Below are 17,828 nucleotides of genomic sequence, written 5' to 3'. Positions count from 1 at the left end.
GGAGTGTGAAGATTGGTCCATGTCTAAGGCTGTTATTCAGCTCTGAAGGTAAACTGTGCCATCCGAGCTGATGCTGCACTTTCGATTAAACCGAGCACATGTGATCTGAGTTACTATCACACATACTGAATACAGTCAGCTGGTAGGAAGCAGCTGCTGATGGTTGGTGTTCTGTTTACTGGAGAAAGAGCTCGGTGAGTCCTGTGTTTGGGAGCCAATCAAACTAGAATCACCTCATCGTGGTTGTATCCTTCCTCCACTCAGACTAGTTTCAGGTTACATCCTGTTTATCTCGTGTCATATAAAATATGAACCATTTGCGTGGAATTTTGTCATAATTGCTGTGTGAAGTCTTGAGTAATGGCTAAAAAGTCCTAGTGAGCGTTTGTACCAAATTTGAAGAAATTCCTTCAAGGCATTAAAGAGTAACTGCGTTCACATGTCCAAAACCGCATTTTGTGAGGTCACCGTCACCTTAACATTTGACCTTTGACCATTAAAATCTAATCAGTTAATCCTTGAGTCCGAGTGAATGTTGGTGCCAAATTTGAAGAAGTTCCCTAGAATAGGACGGATGACCTGAAAACAATATGCCTTCACCTGTCACCGTCGCTGAGGAATAACAACAGCACATCAGGTTCATCAGCCAGGTGAGTCCACCTGGGTCAGGTGGGGTAGACAGACTCTGGAGGTGGGTGCTGTTATGAGCACAAACCAACACTAGGACCTGTCCACTAAGACACTGAGATGGAGGACAAACTGTTGCCATTTTACATCACAGGCTCAGATTAAAAACTGTGTTTCATCACACAGAAAATACCCTCCTTTCCAAAACTACATGAGCCCAGGACTCACATTCCACATGGGCCGGTCTCTGCCAGAGGGAGCGTACCGCCCCCTACTGGAGGAAATATGCTGCTCCATGTTGTAAACCTGATGTGTCCAAGCTGTTTAACAGACACTGCACCTTGTTTTATATCATTTCTATCTCTGAATTAAACAAATACCAAACCCTGTGAGCTTCACACATTTACCAGACTCCTTTTTAGAAAATGTTTTATTTATCTAAACATTTTCTATTTGATCTTATTTAAAACAATTCACCTTTAAAAACAGAGGAAACAATCATAACTTCTGATCTAAGATTGTAAAATATCAATATATACAAATAAAAAAAACCTGACTGGATGAATCTATTTTCATTTTAGCTTCACTCCTAAAGCTGTTATAGCTAGCAGCTAGCCCCCTCTGTTGGCTAAAACTATCTCAAAGCTAGATATCTGTTTTTAATTGTCAAAAACCAGGGACATTTCCAGGGTCAAGCCACCCTACTATAGTAACCACTTTACTATGTGATTTATTTTCATTTCTATTCAGTTTCAGTGTGTTGCTCGTTCATTTTTATTGAAGTCTGTATTATGCTGCACTTCTTGAATTAAGTTTATTCTTGTAACCGAGAACAACTGGATATAACAGAGGAGGCTGCTGGTCTGTCATGACTCCCTGTAACAGCAGATCTGCCCAGTGAAAATTAAGACACATTTTGATTTCATTTGTTCACAAACAGACACTAAGTCAAGTGGGAAGGTTTATACATTTTATTTGTTGAAGTAAATGTTGGAGTAAATGTGCAGTACAACAGATGCTTCCAAAGTGACCAATTGCTCTGCACCGTTCAGCTGCCTCTGAAAACAAAGCAGAAGGTTGAACTCAACAGTAGTTACGTCCCATACAACACATTCATCTGACAATGACTCATGATTAAAATATCATGTTTCCAGACAGCACTGCAAACACAGGTCATGTTCCCAGCAAGTCTCCTCAGCAGCTGCTGCAGGAGCCCACTGGGATGGTTTTTAATTTATGGTCAAGTCCACAGCAAGTCAGGAACACAGAGTCCTGAAAGCCTTGGTATATGACCACACACACACAAACACACACACACACAAAACTTACAGTGAAAAGCAGCTGACTCATGTCTCCTGGAAGGTTCAGGAATCTGAAAGAAAAATCACTTCAATTACTTTCATCATTCATCTTGCCTGATCTTTATAAAAAGGAGTAGCATCATTTCTATTTTCTACTGCACTTCATTTAAGGCCATGTATCAATAATCAGTCCCTCCAGGATTTCACAGGCTTTTTTTGGGGATTGATGCGGCTAAAATACCAGATTTTGCGGCAGCCTCTTAAAAGTTGCGACGATTGTTACAATGTTTTTTGCAATGAAATTGTTTTGAACTGCTGCAACATTGTGGTGGAACTGCAGGCGCAGAGCCGCCGGAACAATGATCCGCTACTTTTAATCTCCTGATGAAATTATAATAATAATCCAGTCGATATTTATGTATACAGTTTAAGTGGTTGAAGATCCAATCATCACTAGAGAGAGAGCTGATAAAAGCTGCTGTGAAATCAGGTATTTTAGCCTGTAACAAGGGCCCAAAAAAGGCTTTTGACTTGTAAACAATGACGCTGGTAAATGAACAGCTGATAATGCCAACATTAGCTACGTAGCAATAGCCACACTCTCAAACGGCTCCTGTAAGATAAAGGGCACCGATACGGTGACATCACAGTTCATGTGTCCTGCAGTAATATCCCACAATGCTCATGGTAGTGAACACGTGGGTAAAGCGAAACTACAGATTTTCTCTCTGAGGCATTTCCAACGACTCGGCCCTACAGGTAAAGGTCTGTCGGGATAGACCTCAGCTCTCATGGTGGACACCACTTCTCCAGTCACCTCACTCACCTCTGCTGAAGTCCGGCTGAGGTCTGGGACCGGAGGACGTCCTTTACTGCAGCTCAGACCTGGAGGAACAATCAGGACATAAGTGACCATCAGCAGTTTACATGGTTCAGCAGCTCTGATAAAACTACATGGAAACTGGAGACTGGGCTTTTTAAAATCTGAGGGGTTAAAAAGTGTTTCAACAAATATACCAGGACTCCACACACAGGCAGCATGGAGACCAACGATGCCAGATGTTGAGTTAGTCTAGCACTGACTTTTGAACTAACCAGCCGATTGAGCAGCTGGTTGCAGATACCACACAGTGCTGCCGCCCCCCCTCCCCAAAACATCCAGCCAGGGAACTGATAATCCCACTGAGACTAACCCACTTACCACTGTCACCAGCACATGGCTCACGTTTCGTCCATCATCACCACGACCTGAAGACAAAGGACAAGAGGACGAGTTCAGTTTCACAGCAAACAAACCTTTAACACCAAACAACCTCACTGTGCCTCCATCTTTAGTTTACTCGTTGTACATGAAGCATTTAAAACAGAGACCCCCCATGACTTATTTGTTTCTTCTTCTTCCCCTCAGTGTGTTATATATTCTTCCTGTGTTCTAAAGAAAAGTTCATATGAAAAGTAAAAAAACAAAGTGATGAACGCAATTCACTCAAATTAATTTGAATGTGCCCCCCTCCCCCAAAACACCACATCATTAATTGCGTTACTTTATTAACTTTACAGCCCGTCTTACATCAACCATATTTCTGCGCTGAATTATCACAAAGATATTAATATAAACACTAATGGTTTTCTTAATGCCCGTCACTTCTACTTTTCTATAAAACGTTAAAAGTGCAGCACTTTTCATCGGTGAAACTCAAAGTGCTACAGTAGCACTGAACACAGTACGATGAAAAAGCCTCCCTGAATAAAAAACGTCACAACAGTCGATAGGGAGCTCCGACACCTTTGAACTAAAAATGTAGAAAGGTAAAAGATGGAGCTGATAGTCAAGCCAATTATTTGCCAGAAACGCAAATCTATCAACATGATCGGGATCAAGTGCGGCTCTATTGACAATATTACCTGCCTATGGTCTGATGCGCTTATAAAGACTGCAGCTACATTTTGAAAAGGTCATTGCAGCTCAGATATGAACTTTTCTCCCTACATTTGAACAAACTTTTCAATTTCTAATTAAGAAGTGACAACCCTAATGGTGATGTCACAGTTCATGTGTCCTGCAGTAATATCCCACAATGCTCATGGTAGTGAACACGTGGGTAAAGCGAAACTACAGATTTTCTCTCTGAGGCATTTCCAACGACTCGGCCCTACAGGTAAAGGTCTGTCGGGATAGACCTCAGCTCTCATGGTGGACACCACTTCTCCAGTCACCTCACTCACCTCTGCTGAAGTCCGGCTGAGGTCTGGGACCGGAGGACGTCCTTTACTGCAGCTCAGACCTGGAGGAACAATCAGGACATAAGTGACCATCAGCAGTTTACATGGTTCAGCAGCTCTGATAAAACTACATGGAAACTGGAGACTGGGCTTTTTAAAATCTGAGGGGTTAAAAAGTGTTTCAACAAATATACCAGGACTCCACACACAGGCAGCATGGAGACCAACGATGCCAGATGTTGAGTTAGTCTAGCACTGACTTTTGAACTAACCAGCCGATTGAGCAGCTGGTTGCAGATACCACACAGTGCTGCTGCGCCCCCCCCCCCCCCAACCTGTTACTAGTCACTGGTGATGGTTCGAGTGGAGTCATGTGAAGAAGTGACATTAAAATACGTCCTCTGTACTTACATTATGTTGATGTAGCGATGCTGAAGGTCAGGATGGCGAGGACACCAGCAGGTCAGGATGGCGAGGACACCTGCAGGAGGAAGAGGTAGGATGAAGGTGACCTTGTGTTTCCAGGACCATCAACACATTGTCATCAGGGCAGCGTGTTGTTCAGACAGGCAGGTGTCACTCACACATCAGAGCAGTTGAACATATTTAGCCAATCATCATAAACACTCAGTCAATAGTAGATGCATTCTGTCACACAACTTACCCAGCAGGCCGCAGGGGTCTTCTCCTGTACCTGGAGACAGCGACACAGGACAGTTTAACTTCACAGCCATTAGGAAAAAAAAAAAACATCAAAACATCACATTACCAAACCATCGGCTGTCAGTTCTCATAAGTAACACTGCTGCAGAGTCAACAGCAGTGGGTTGCAAGAGAATGAATTGCTCTATGCACTGCATGTCCTCTACAGCCCACTGACAGGACCAGAGCGCACACTGTGCCCTTTACACTTCATGAGAGCTCATGTGTCTCCAGGTTCTGCTTGGTTTTCCACTGTCCTCCACAGTGTGAACGTGGCAGACAAAAGAACCCAAGAGTCACGACATCAATACTCTGACAGACGGAGTGTAAGATCAACACCTACAGCTGCTGTGTACAATGATACGAATGTAAACAGGAAGTGATTGGCAGTTTGTCCACATTTCCTTCAGAGGAACCATGTGCTGCTGCATCATGTTCCCTCCAGTCAGGTCAAAAACACCAACACTAACCTCATGTCTCAGAGGGTCCTCAAACTGTTAGAGAATTAGTCCCATCACATTCAGCAATTAGGTCACATCCTAGGAAAAAAGAGGAAAGTTTCAGTGTTGATATGCCTCTGGTTAGGAGGCATATATTTACGATACAGAAGGTGAGTGTGTCAGGCCTCATTGTCACCATTCAGCAACCAACAGTGCAGAGGTGAAAGCAAAACCTGACTTTCTATAGCCACTGCAGTCCTGGATCAGTCCGCTGCACAGGACGATCCCACTGACGAGTCTGCAATGTGGCCTTGATCCGTGTCTGGACCACACTCATGAGCATTTACATGTTCGACTGCTACAGTGTCATATGAATACTCAATGGACCCTCTCAGAACCTGACCGATGCTGCTCGCGGCTTTAATCTTAGACGACTCGGCTGCTTCCTAATTTTCAAGTAGGAACCTGAAAATTGACAGATTGCTGCTGTGTTTAGGACCCGAGCACCAAGAAGTGAAGGTCCTATTGTAATCTGAAATCATAAGGCCCAAGCACTGAAGATGCAAGGAACATATTGGTTTTGCTCAGATTATTATAATTCTTCATGAGACACTTGAAAGTTATGAAAATTGGCACATGTCGAAAGCGGCCATTGGGCTCCAGGGTGTACCCTTGCACCCGTGTTCAAACTGTGGTGAAGTGGTTAACTTCATATCCGTTATGAGTGATGGTTTGAGTGCTTCAAAAAAAACAAACAAACAAAAATAAACCTGGTGGGCATGTGTATCATATTGGGATCTACCAAAAAAAATCCTTCCCGGAGCTAAACCTGACAAAGTCGGCCATTTTGAATTTTATGAGCGCCGACTTGTGGCAACACAGGGCGATATCTTACGTTGTTTTATGCTCTCCTAACGGTTTAATAAGGTCCACTTCAAACGTGGTCAGGAAAGACCATTGTGCGACTTTACCTTTAAAATTGTGAATTTTGTGACAGGAGCAGTCACCGCCGACCCCCAGAAAGAAGCGGGAATAAGTCGCGGGGAAAGGGACGCCTAGCGTGGTCATGTTAGCCGATATCCACGTTAGCATCGAGCTAACCTACAACTAGGTGCAGCTATGCTAACTGAGGACAACGTGGTGCTCTCAATGAGACGACGAAGTCCAAGAAAACCTCGCGTACCTATCCACGGCGGCTGCGTGTGTAGTTAGCCTCTATGTTCCATGTCATGTCTTTGAAAGTCCGTTTAATAAGTCCGTTATTTACGCTTACCTGCACCCCGCGAGTCCTTCCTTGTGTCCCGTCTACCGAGGACTGGAGAGAGAGGCTGCAGGCGTGTCACAAAAATATTTATAGGATTTGTTACGTCAGTTGAAACCGCTTTATGGTAACCGGTGCTGCGTTAAAAGAAATTCGGAAATCCTAAAAGCAAAATTTGCAATTCTATTGAATTGTATTTGTATAGCGCCAAATCATAATATACTTTATATCACGGCACTTTACAGAGTAAGATCTAGACTTACTTTATTATAGAGGATCGTTCCGACGTAAACACCAGGGTCTTTTTAAGTTGAACGATGTTCACCACTTTAGTTCAGTATCAGCTCAAACAGCAAAGACATTGACACACCGAAAAGCAGCACCGACCCTAAGAACCTGATCATGTCAGCTTGTGTCGTGTTGATTGGCGCATATTGATTAACAAATTAATAAAATGAGCACAAACCAAGTCAGTCACAGTAACATCCGCAGGACTGCTCCTCTGGTCTTTGAAGGTGACACTTCCTGACTTGGGTCAGAAGTCAAGTCAATTTTTATTTGTATAGCGCCAATTCACAACATACATTATCTCAAGGCACTTTCCCCGAGCAGGTCTAAGACCTTCTCTTTATAATAATATTTACAGAGACCCAACAATTCCCACCAAGAGCAGCACTGGGCGACAGTGGCAAGAAAAGACTTCCTTTTAAGAAGCAGAAACCCCGAGCAGAACCGGACCGGGGGCCATCTGCCTCAGAGAGAGAGCGAGAGAGAGAGAGCGAGAGAGAGAGAGAGAGAGAGAGAGAGAGAGAGAAACAAAAATCACTGGTCTTCATCATACATGTGACTGATGATGCTGGGACACAAGTAGACATTGGTTCATTTTATTGGGTCTATAAGGTTGGTAATCACCTTAAACTGAACTTATGGTCTTTCCACATCCACTGAGGAAGGATGAAGTGTGAGCCTGTCACTGATCCGTGACTATTAAGTACTGTGTAAAAATGTAGCACTAAATATGTATTGATGAGTATTGATGTAATAATGTTGTGATAATTACTGAGTACTGATGTAAAAATGTAGCACTAAATACTGAGTATTGATGTAATAATGTGGTTATGACTACTTATGTAAAACTGTAGTAATGGCTGAGTACTGATGGTCTGAACATCAACATTACACCAGGCGTTGCACTTGGAGTTTCCCATCACAAGATCTAGTCTCTACTGTCTAATTTAATTATTCACTCTGAGATAAACAACAGTTCAACTCACTACATTTGATCTGAGGTCAACATTTTACTCCTTTAATATTCATACAGTTGACACAATTAGGGAAATCACCATTTCCATTTTAATCAAAACCTATTTTACTTGCTTTGGGTGATGTCATACAAACGCGCTCAAGTACAAATTCAGTGCCAACAATCCATTCGAGAACGCTGGCAGGTGGAAGATACGCAGGAACAAAAGACTTCAGAATACTACTTTCAAATAGAAAACAAAGACAAATGGATACTTGGCTTAAAGACATTTTGCTTACATTCTTCTTCAACAAATAATTTAGAAAAGGTTTGCATTGCAGATCTTTTGAAGATAAGCCAATAATGAATCCCTAAAGGTCTGAACACACCAACGCTAAAATTAAATTATACATAAAAAGTTAAAAAAAAAAAAAAAAAAAAAAAATTGTGTAATTCAAAATTGGTTTCAACAGAAGGTTAACACAACATCACCTAGATCTTTGACCGGGATTAAGCCATTACACATATGTTTTAAAACCTTTAAAAAAAGTGTTTCAGGACATGTACATGTATTTAAAAAAAACAAAAAAAACACAAACAAAAACCACAGACGTGTATAGTCAGCAGGGCTTGTTAATGTTTAAAAAAGGTCCCTTTTGCACAGTTAATCCAGAATGAAAGTTTTGGAGGAGCAGGTTGATGCAGAATTGACCGGTGGCCAAAGCACATTCAGATGACAACTTGATTTCCGGATGAGTGCTGGACCGTCACCACTCATCTACTATTTGAACATAATCATTTCTCAGTACATCAACACTAGACTGTATGTGTGAGTTCAGCCGTACAGTTCTGCAGTGACTCTGCGTGTGCTTCAGGTTCAGAGTCCTTCAGGGTCACTCCATACTGTCTGGGTCAGCCTGGGCCATGTAGGCGTCCAGTTCAGCATCCAAGTGACCTTTGGTCTTTGACATGTAAGCGTCCAGCTGGTTGTCCAGTTGTTCACGGGTCACAGCTGGTCTGCCGACACCTCGACCCCGCCCGCGACCGCGACCACCTCGACCGGCGAAACCACCGCGCCCCCGCAGTCCACCACGGCCTGTCCACCAACACACACACAGCAATGGTGACTGGACAGCACTGACCAACAGTCGACAACTCAGCGGATTTGAGGCGGTCCATTTTCCTGACTTACTAAAACTTCAAGTGAACAGTACAATCATTTTGGACATAAATAGAGAAGACACTGCCAGCCTCTGACCTCGGGCCACTCCTCCTCTTGCTGCTCCTCGGGACAGGGCCCCTCCTCTGCCAGCAGCTCCTCCGCGGTGGCGACCTCCTCTACGCATCGCCAGACGGCCAGCAGAGCCACGGCCTCGCATGGGGGCACCTGTCAACACTCGCTTCCCTATGAAACACAGTCATATCATCACCTGGTGCAAAACCCAGGACAAAGATGAAACAGGAAGAGAAATCTAGAGCCATGAATGTGGAGCTGGCTGCAGCAGGAGCACACAGCTGGAATAAGAGACATATTCACGGGTGAGATACTATGTGAGACTGTGGATAAACACCTCTCAGGGAGAGAGCTCCCCTCATTACTCCTCCTCTGGCTCGTCCTCGGAGGCCTCCCCTGGTCATCCCCCGCATTCCTCCTCTGCCTCCAGCAGCTCCTCCACGCATCAGAGCCGCGACGGGCCGGCCCAGCCTGGCCTGGATGTTGCTCTTCCCCAGGCGCTGCTTCAGGCTCTTAAGCAAGTTATTCAGATGCAGTTAGGACAAAGTTAAGTCAGGCTAACCAGGTGGGCAATACTGAAGAAAAGTCATCCTACAGGTGGTGGTCAGAGACTCACTGCGTTGACCAATCACACGCCTACAAGAGCACGTTCCTGGTAGATGACTTTGTAAACCAACTCCTTCTCCATGAGCGAAGATAAAACTGAGTTGTAGTCCTGTCTGTGGGTGTTAAGCCCAATTCAAATCCGGCCCCTACACACTTGATGCAGGTTTACAGACCGCACTCCCAGACGAGCGCAGCATCGCTTTGAGCCCGGGATGGATGAAATGCCACAAACCTACAAATCTGAGTTTGGTGTAATGACCTCAAAAAGACATTTGACTTTTTCCACACACAACGAAATTTTTTATTTGACTTGATATTTGAAAATTAAGCAGTGGAAAAAATAAGGTGATAATTAGATTAAGACGACAAACATGTTCAGCAAAAACAAAATGCGGCCAAAGAAGCATGGGAGTGAATTTCTATTATTCAATTAATCATTTTCCTTCCTCAAGCTCACTATGCCACTCCTGCATATTTGTCAGTGCTATGTATAAGCTTATTGTTTGATAAATATTGATTTAATTACAATATCTTTCAGAAATATTTGGGTAACAATGAATTTTGTGTTTCCACCAGTGAAAGTTCAGGGCCAAAGCTTCCCTGTGTATTTATACCATCCTCGTTAATGAGGAGACCCTCCACAGTTACACTCCGTCTCTGAGTGGGAGGGTGTAGGGACCGGGTTGGAACTGGGCCTTAAGAGTCTGATGAGTCTTTACACACATCAGTCTGTTACTTCCTGGATCGTACCGCTGCCTCCTGCTCAGCGTCCAACAACAAATCCTCACGATCTGACGATATTACAGTTGGAACGCAACACCTCTCGAGGCAGACGTGTTTCAGCCACAGGGTAAAGACATTAAGTCAATTTAATGACAACTAACTTGTAATTTCACCTGAATTGTAAACCAAACAGTCACTAAGCAGACTCACTACTTCTGACGTTGGGGATTTTTAATTTTTTAATTTTTCATGGCAGGAGATGTCAAACACTTCTGGTTTAAATTTTCATTCGTCAATTTTTAGTTGCTAGGAGGCAAAAAAGAAAAATACAGAGAGACTACCATATTCCTGAGTATTAAGATGCTAACAGGTTAGCACATCCTGCTTTCACAACCAGGAGAAACCTATTAATAAATTTACATTCAATATTAAAGGGCACTTCAATGCTACCTGTTCACATCAACGTGAGATGTTACGTCCTCAGCTCGTGACTACAGTTGTATAACAGATATCACTGAGCTGAATTATGTAAATCATCTGATCTGACTCCTCCGTGTCCCAGATGTCATGGAAATTGCAATTGTTTTGACTGACTAAGAAAAACATCTGGTCTTTAGCTGCTAGATGTTGAACTAAGTTCACCCTCCTCTGGGACTGTGTGCTGCCTGCCGACAGAGGGCTGACAGGAGCTGCTGTGAACATTTGAATCTATAAGTTGTAAAACAATGAGCTAAAGGAGGCTAAAAGCTGGGTGCTCGCTGGATAATGAAACTTTTTCACAGTATGACGCAGTACACACCTTTTCTTACTTCAGTAGGCTTCACATATCACAAAAGGTCCACTGACTCGCTGGTTTGATCTCTGGCCTCACCTGCTTGTGATTCAGAGCGGCTTGCACTGAGGGCCGGTTCTCCATCTGCTGGGCCAGCCGGCGATTGCGGGCACTGGCCAAATGCTGCTGTTGCATGGTGGCTCGAATGCTTACTGCAGTGGGCTGCTTGTTCTTCAGCATGTTAGTGAAGCTTTAGAGGTGGGAGGGAAAAAGAGGGAGGAAGTAAAAGAAGGGGACAGGGGATATACAGAGGAGGAGGAGGAAGCAGGGTTCCACATCAAGTCATTTCTCATGTTATGGATGCGGCCACACAGACTCTGGTGTTTCTTTTTGCCATGTAAGACTCATGTTCCACTTGTTGGCACTCACTTTCTCTCTCAATCAAATGACAATCCAGAATTATTCACACTTGAATTTAGCATGTGTTTTCAAACGAGCACAAGAAGACAGGCAAACTGAGATAAAGAAAATAACTCCAGAGTGAAAACACAGAGCGGAGAAAGAGGAGCAGAGAGAAGGTGCCAGAAGAGGAGCACAATTTGCCACTTACAGGCCTCCAGCTGACTGGCGGGGGTGTCGTCATGCTGCAGCAGCAGAGGCCCCGGACATGAGGAGTGCTTGGCCACCCAGCCACTTACAGCATGGACCGTGACTTATGCTCAAACCATTGAGACTCAGAGCGGGGAAGGAGAGGTGGGAGGGGGAAGGGGAGCTCTTTGTCACGTCCAAGCTAGGACTGAGTACCCGGTGTCTTATAGACTTGGAGCAGAAAGGAGAGAGACAGCGATAGAACAGGAGGAAAAAAGGAGCATGTGCTTCTCTTGAGAGAGAAAAGTGTGAGAGAGGCAGAAAGGATTAAGAGGTGCCCCGTCTCCCTGGTGTAGCTGAAGCCTTCCTCTCCCCTTTAAAAGGCGTATACTTCATGTATACTGTGCTGTGTAATTAAAAGGGAGCAGGTGTGCCAGGGCCTTTGTAGGACAGTGGTCTGGTCTAGCATAGGCTTAACAAGGTTTACCAAGTACGACCACTACCCTCTCCCCTTGTCTACATGTGTGCACTGCTTACACAAGATAGACGACTCAGGAAAGCCCCCCTCCGCTCCATGTTACAATCACATTTAACTCTGCTGGAGCGTCAACAAATGTTGAGTGAGCAGTGCACACACCGAGGACAGTCAGAATAGCATCCATGTCGGGTCCGGTCCCCAACAGTAGCCTTCCGTAGAGAGCACTAGAACCTTCACAGGCCAAGGCTGGCCCTTGCATCTGGTGTCTAACTGCTGACAGGGTGCGTGGCGCCTCACCGCTCATTTAGGGACACTTTGGTGGTGCTTTTCAGGACAACCTTTTGGGAGGAGGCTGCACTCATTTTGACAGACTTCGCTTTCAGGCTCCTGGAAAAAGATGGGACAGAAAACCAGACAAGGTCAATTGGTTGTCATGAGAAGAGAGCAAAACAGACTGCAGCAATGAACAGTGTCAGAGTGGACGTTTGACTCTACGTTACACTGAGTATATGACGCAGAGCTATTTTCACTGTGTATTACTTATTCTAAGCTCAGCACTGATGTTCTCATAGGGTTTTGTGCAGACAGCTTGTTCCAGGCTATGTACACACTACTGTGTTTTTGTTTTAACATGCATCTCTTTTGCCATGTTTCCTCCTCCCGTCCACTCCTCTCCAGAGTTCGAGTCCTGAAAACTGAGCCTTTTGGAAACACTGCAGGACCTGTTTTAGTTAAACTCTGGGGTTGCGTCTGAATGGACGAGAATGGAGACGTAAGGAAATGACAACGTAGACACCTACGGCTGCTCCCTGATTGGGTGTTATCAGCCTCAACTGCCAGTGAAGACAACATGGATAATGAATTACAAACGTTACTGACCTTGTTGTCTTTGCTAGCAGCTTTTGTTCAGTTAAATTCTACATTTTGACACTGCAGCTGTCTTTGCTGTTCCTCATTCGTAGCATTTTTTGCAACTAATCAACTGCAGAGAAGACAATCGGCTTCCTGTTTACACCGGCTCATGCATGCCCCGTGTACATGATGGCTCATGTATGTGGTGTATGCGTTTTCAGGTGTGTTAGTCTGGACGAAGACTGATTTCAAATGAAAACGTGGTAGTGTGGACATAGCCTCAGGTGCAGCAGGTGAGGAGATTAAACTTAAAACTAATCAATTTTACAGTTCTGAATGAGGGCCTGGAGTATTAGGATCAATTAGTTGTACAGTAAGTTAGCTTCCTGTTAATTTAATGTGTCAGATACAAATTTAATCATCTTCTGCTGATCATCTCCTTCTCAGACAAGAAAAGCTGATTACAGATCTTAGAGCTTTAGTTATGCTGAACAATAAATCTAATTTGCCTTGATAAGGTACATGTGCTACAAGCACAACAACTGCTGGGTTAAAAATAAGTAGTCTTACAAATACTGTACGACGTAGTTTACTGTTCTTTCTCTATGTCGGTGATTTAATTTAACTCCCTGACCAAGGCTTGTATAAAGCCAACGCTAATTGGTTGGCTTAAACATCCTCATCCATTTCTTGTGGCAGCTTGAATTAAACTTGAATTTTATTCATCAAAAACACACTGACCAACTCCTCCAGTGGAGCAGAGGTAATGTTCAGCTAATCTTAAGATGGTGGCGTCTGTTCAGTAACCAACAATAAGGCCTCGGGGACGGTGTGGAGGCGTCCAGCAGCTGTCTGGCCACATATCAACAGAGACTACCATATGCAGCGGGGACTGGACAGACAGCACAGGTGTTTCCCCTCCCGTGCCGTGTGGCAGCGAGAACAGGTAGCTCTGTTTTCAACCCAACACTAACACGTCCATTAGCTCCTCTGTGGATGAGGCCGTGTTAGTGTCTCGGTGAAGGACTCACAATACACAGGATTCAATCCACCAAGACGACAGCGAACCCGGGGAAGAATGACACCTTCCTTCAGAGACACGGTTTGGGGTCAAACACAGCCGACCCTTTTCAAACCAGCGTCCTCATTCCTGGTCCCGACAAAACGGCTACACTAACAAGTAAGCTGGGCCACCGTACTTTAAATAAACCTCAATATTAGCTGCATTAGTAAACATGTGTGTTTACTTGTTTAAGAGATTCTACTGGAATTTAAACGTTTAATGAATTTTACTTACAGTGAATGTCGCGTCGGTGGAGAGAAAAGCCTCACAGCCGGCTAATGTTAGCTTTAGCAGCTTTAGCAACTGTAGCAGCAGCAGCGCGGTGATGGCGCGCGGGTTTTTGATACTGTTCTGTTTAAACTGAAACTGTGAGGAAAAGCTGAACTAGCTTCCTATCTGAGCAGCCGCGGTCACAATAAAGCTAAAACGCCGGAGACGGGGTTTGAGACGCGTCTCCCTAAAATGGTGCTGCCGTCCGCCCTGAAGATCCTCGGGAAGAAAATGGAGAGGGTCTTATGACTCCACCGTCACCGTGACGTAACTTCCTGTCTGGCGACGGCGACGCTTCACTAAAATGGCCGCGGCAGCTGTAGTGGAGGCTTCTTCAGGTAAAGATGCTATCGCTGAGGGGCTGCTCGACCTCCTGAAACCCGCTATCCAGCAGCTGGACCTGCACGTGCACTCAGTCAGGTAAATCCTTCATGGACGAGGTTTCTTCCTGGTCTGAGCTCGCTCACTGCCTCTGGAACGGTCTCGTGACCGGTGCTGGTTAGAGCTGGAACTGATGGACCATTGTTGTTCTTATAACCATCCACTTGAAAAAGCATTCCAGATGTACATAATGTAATTTTAAATATACAAACATGTTGAATACATAGAAACTAGTAAAATGCCGTTTCGGATATATACACTTATCATCATGACTAGAAACATTGCCACTGCAGATACACAAATGTATTGATATCTGTGGACGAGTAGATAGGACGCCGTTTTAACATAGAAAGGAGTCATTGATCCCCGTGTTTTATTTTAGATATCATTGATATCATTTCTCCTAGCACCACACACGCACAATCACATTCTTACTAGTCTAAATTGTATTTCCATATATCTAAGAATATATTTCTCCTTGTCAAAGTACCTTTAAAGTTATCTTTAAATTCTTAAAAAGCATAGTTGTGAATAGTAAGTGAAATCTTTTCCTGTTAAAACAGCATCCTACCTGTCAACACATCCACATTACCTGCAATTGCATTGTTTCTAGTCATAATTGTAGATATCTGAAATTGCATTTTAATAGTCATAATGACAATTGTGGATATCTGTAACATATTTACTAGTCATTGTGTATTTTGCATATTCAATATTGGATGTCTGAAATTGGATTGTAGATATCTGATTTTGTTACTGATGTAGCTGATGTTACTGATTCATGTCAGTAACATCGCTGTAACTGTTTGATCATCCAGCTCTACCACAGCTTCCACCAGTTGCTCTGGTTGAAGCATTGATGATGATGATGTCACATGTTTCATTGTCAGCTGCTGTGTGGTCTTAGTTTTAACCTGACAGACTTCCTTTGTCATTTTGATGAATGTTTGATGTTCTTTAATTCAGGGAGACTACCTGTTTGTGCACTTGAAGTGATATATTCTTCATGTTGTATCATCTGTCTTTCCTCTTGAACTAATGTGACTATTTTATTCCTTGCAGAGAAAGCCAAGTAGAGTTAAGAGAACATATAGACAGCCTGGCCACAGGTAATTCACTGTATAATGTCTGTTAAATCCCTGACGCAGGTGTTTTGTTTACCTTTTTTTATCTTAAAGACAGCATTAGCTTTTTAAAAACACATTTCTGAAGTACATTAAATAACATATGCTTGCTAACCAGTGGATTGGTCTTTTGTGTCTTTGCAGAGTTATGCAGGATAAATGAACATCAGAAGGTGGCTCTAGACCTGGACCCTTATGTAAAGAAGCTGCTGAATGCAAGACGTAGAGTAGTGCTAGTAAACAACATACTGCAGAATGCTCAGGTCAGTGGCCAGCTTTTTGTGTGGGACTTCTTTCCAGACTTCTTTCCTAAAGCTGCATTATCAATATTTTAACAATGAGCGTGTGTGATATGAAAGGTGTCGCCTGTAGTGACAAACACACAGAACTATCACCATTCTGCCGTTCACTCCAGCTCTGCTTTGGTTTTCTGGTGTCCAAACTCAGCAGACAGACAGTCAGAGAGCCGCTGGTGAACACAGTGGAGCTTTTAACAGCTAAAGAGCCAGACATTTCCCTCAGGAGCTGGTGGAGACCAAACACAGAGCTAAAAGAGAGATTCACCTGACCTGCTGCCCACTAAAAAATCTGTTAATTTTAAACTTTTGATATTCTGCACAGTTAGTGGTATAATACAGCCACTAATACTGCTCCCAGTGAGGTCACTACTGCAACCTGTAGTACTAAACTGCTACTACTATAACATCTTCTATTATAACCAACACCTCTGCTGTTAATATTACTGCTGTATTAGCTTTACTACCACTACCACATTACCAGAGCACTAATATCACCAGCACAATTACCAACCGGTCCAGTTTAAAAACGGGACATGGAACTAAAGCCAAACAGTAAAACAATATACAAACAGCAACATAATCTGAAGCTTCTGTCCCCAGGAACGTCTGAGGCGACTCAACCACAATGTGGCCAAAGAGACAGCACGAAGAAAGACCATGCTGGAGGCTTCAGGAGTGTTCACGTCCCGCTCCCCCAGTAAACCCTGACCCTCCTCCTCCTGCTCTGCACAGCTAATACTGTGAACTGTCTTGACCAGGAGGGACACGTCAATACAGGAAACTGTAACATGAGGAGGTCTCGTCTTCCTTTTGACATTTACTTGTCTAATCACATGCTGATGTCCTGCTCTGCTTTGTCTGATGGCATCATAATAAAATCCAGGCTACTATCTGCTTAGCATTAGGCAAACAGGTAATTCTTTAATCCTCTGAGAGAATTCAAGAGTCAGTTACAGTATCACACAGTGCATAAATTACACACATGTAGCCACTAAATCCACATTTATTTCAGTTTGTTTCTTCTGGTCAAGTGAATGAATGTTAGTGCTGTGTCACAGCAAATCAAGATGGTAGATGATGAGGATGAAACTATAGGATGTTGTCTCCATGATTATACAATGTAATGCTTGTGATTTTTTGTATGATATTGATTGCTTCATTATGAGTGTTCATAAAGTATACGTTAATGTTACATTCTCATTTTTTTTTTACGTTGCTCATATGTCAACATACTGATTAAAATAAGGCAACGCTTGTAATGTTTATTGCACCTGACAATATGAAGGTGTTGGACTACGGAAGAGGATTAGGGCCACATGTGAAAAAAAAAAAGTTTTTCATAGAATTCAGACTTTTTTTTTTTTTTTTTTTTTTTGAATTTTGAGTTTTTTCTCGGCATTGTGAGATTAAAAGGAGAATTCTTAAACTAAATTTTCACATTTGGCCCTAATCCTCTTCGGTAGTTGGACAGAATGCAAAACAGTGATGATTTACTTTTTCTTGGCACCTTACAAGCAACGGAGGTCAGAGGGTGGCGCTAGAGGAAAAGGCTGTAGGATCATTGAAATAGAAACTGGTCGTCCCAAATGGAGCATGAATGTGCTCAGTAAATTTCATGGCCATCTGGCCGGTATCCATTGA

The 17,828-nt window shown here is 43.5% G+C and overlaps 2 protein-coding genes and 1 long non-coding RNA gene across 4 annotated transcripts; 1 reads left to right on the top strand and 2 right to left on the bottom strand.

The window, feature by feature from the left end:
* Positions 1-1,583: 1,583 nt before the first annotated feature.
* LOC111230495 lies at positions 1,584-6,627 on the bottom strand. Its single transcript, XR_002665446.1, has 9 exons — positions 6,567-6,627; positions 5,324-5,392; positions 4,816-4,845; positions 4,563-4,632; positions 4,155-4,213; positions 3,130-3,176; positions 2,755-2,813; positions 1,957-1,999; positions 1,584-1,685 (listed from the first exon to the last, which is right to left on the bottom strand). It is a non-coding gene; the product is annotated as an uncharacterized LOC111230495 (long non-coding RNA).
* Positions 6,628-7,828: 1,201 nt separating this feature from the next.
* On the bottom strand, positions 7,829-14,634 carry chtop (chromatin target of PRMT1). Of its 2 annotated transcripts, XM_022757387.1 has the most exons (6): positions 14,348-14,631; positions 12,496-12,585; positions 11,232-11,382; positions 9,369-9,543; positions 9,056-9,202; positions 7,829-8,893 (listed from the first exon to the last, which is right to left on the bottom strand). In XM_022757387.1, the coding sequence occupies exons 2-6, from the start codon at positions 12,558-12,560 to the stop codon at positions 8,691-8,693; spliced, it is 741 nt and encodes a 246-aa protein (XP_022613108.1). In that variant the 5' UTR covers positions 12,561-12,585; positions 14,348-14,631; the 3' UTR covers positions 7,829-8,690. The 2 variants fall into 2 exon arrangements, with proteins under 2 accessions (XP_022613108.1, XP_022613109.1); XM_022757388.1 differs by lacking the exons at positions 7,829-8,893; positions 9,056-9,202 and having other exon boundaries at positions 9,463-9,543; positions 11,160-11,382; positions 14,348-14,634.
* Positions 14,635-14,649: 15 nt separating this feature from the next.
* On the top strand, positions 14,650-17,506 carry snapin (SNAP associated protein). Its single transcript, XM_022757389.1, has 4 exons — positions 14,650-14,803; positions 15,827-15,873; positions 16,033-16,151; positions 16,788-17,506. Exons 1-4 carry the CDS (start codon positions 14,688-14,690, stop codon positions 16,893-16,895), a joined length of 390 nt encoding a protein of 129 aa, XP_022613110.1. The 5' UTR covers positions 14,650-14,687; the 3' UTR covers positions 16,896-17,506.
* The last annotated feature ends 322 nt before the right edge of the window (positions 17,507-17,828 follow it).

The sequence above is a fragment of the Seriola dumerili genome, unplaced genomic scaffold, assembly GCF_002260705.1.
Source record: "Seriola dumerili isolate Sdu_G_001 unplaced genomic scaffold, Sdu_1.0 BDQW01000273.1, whole genome shotgun sequence".
Taxonomy (NCBI): Eukaryota; Metazoa; Chordata; class Actinopteri; order Carangiformes; family Carangidae; genus Seriola; species Seriola dumerili.
This window is presented reverse-complemented; position numbering and strand designations above follow the sequence as displayed.

What these genes read in the sequence shown, in the direction of transcription:
- chtop (XM_022757387.1), bottom strand. Translation starts at nt 12,560, where the DNA reads ATGAGTGCAGCCTCCTCCCAAAAGGTTGTCCTGAAAAGCACCACCAAA. An exon ending in CCGCTCTGAATCACAAGCAG is followed by an intron (nt 9,544 to 11,231) that starts GTGAGGCCAGAG and finishes AACTTGCTTAAG; the next exon opens with AGCCTGAAGCAGCGCCTGGG. An exon ending in GGGAGCTCTCTCCCTGAGAG is followed by an intron (nt 9,203 to 9,368) that starts GTGTTTATCCAC and finishes TGTGTTTCATAG; the next exon opens with GGAAGCGAGTGTTGACAGGT.
- snapin (XM_022757389.1), top strand. Translation starts at nt 14,688, where the DNA reads ATGGCCGCGGCAGCTGTAGTGGAGGCTTCTTCAGGTAAAGATGCTATC. An exon ending in CTGCACGTGCACTCAGTCAG is followed by an intron (nt 14,804 to 15,826) that starts GTAAATCCTTCA and finishes TATTCCTTGCAG; the next exon opens with AGAAAGCCAAGTAGAGTTAA. An exon ending in ACATACTGCAGAATGCTCAG is followed by an intron (nt 16,152 to 16,787) that starts GTCAGTGGCCAG and finishes TTCTGTCCCCAG; the next exon opens with GAACGTCTGAGGCGACTCAA.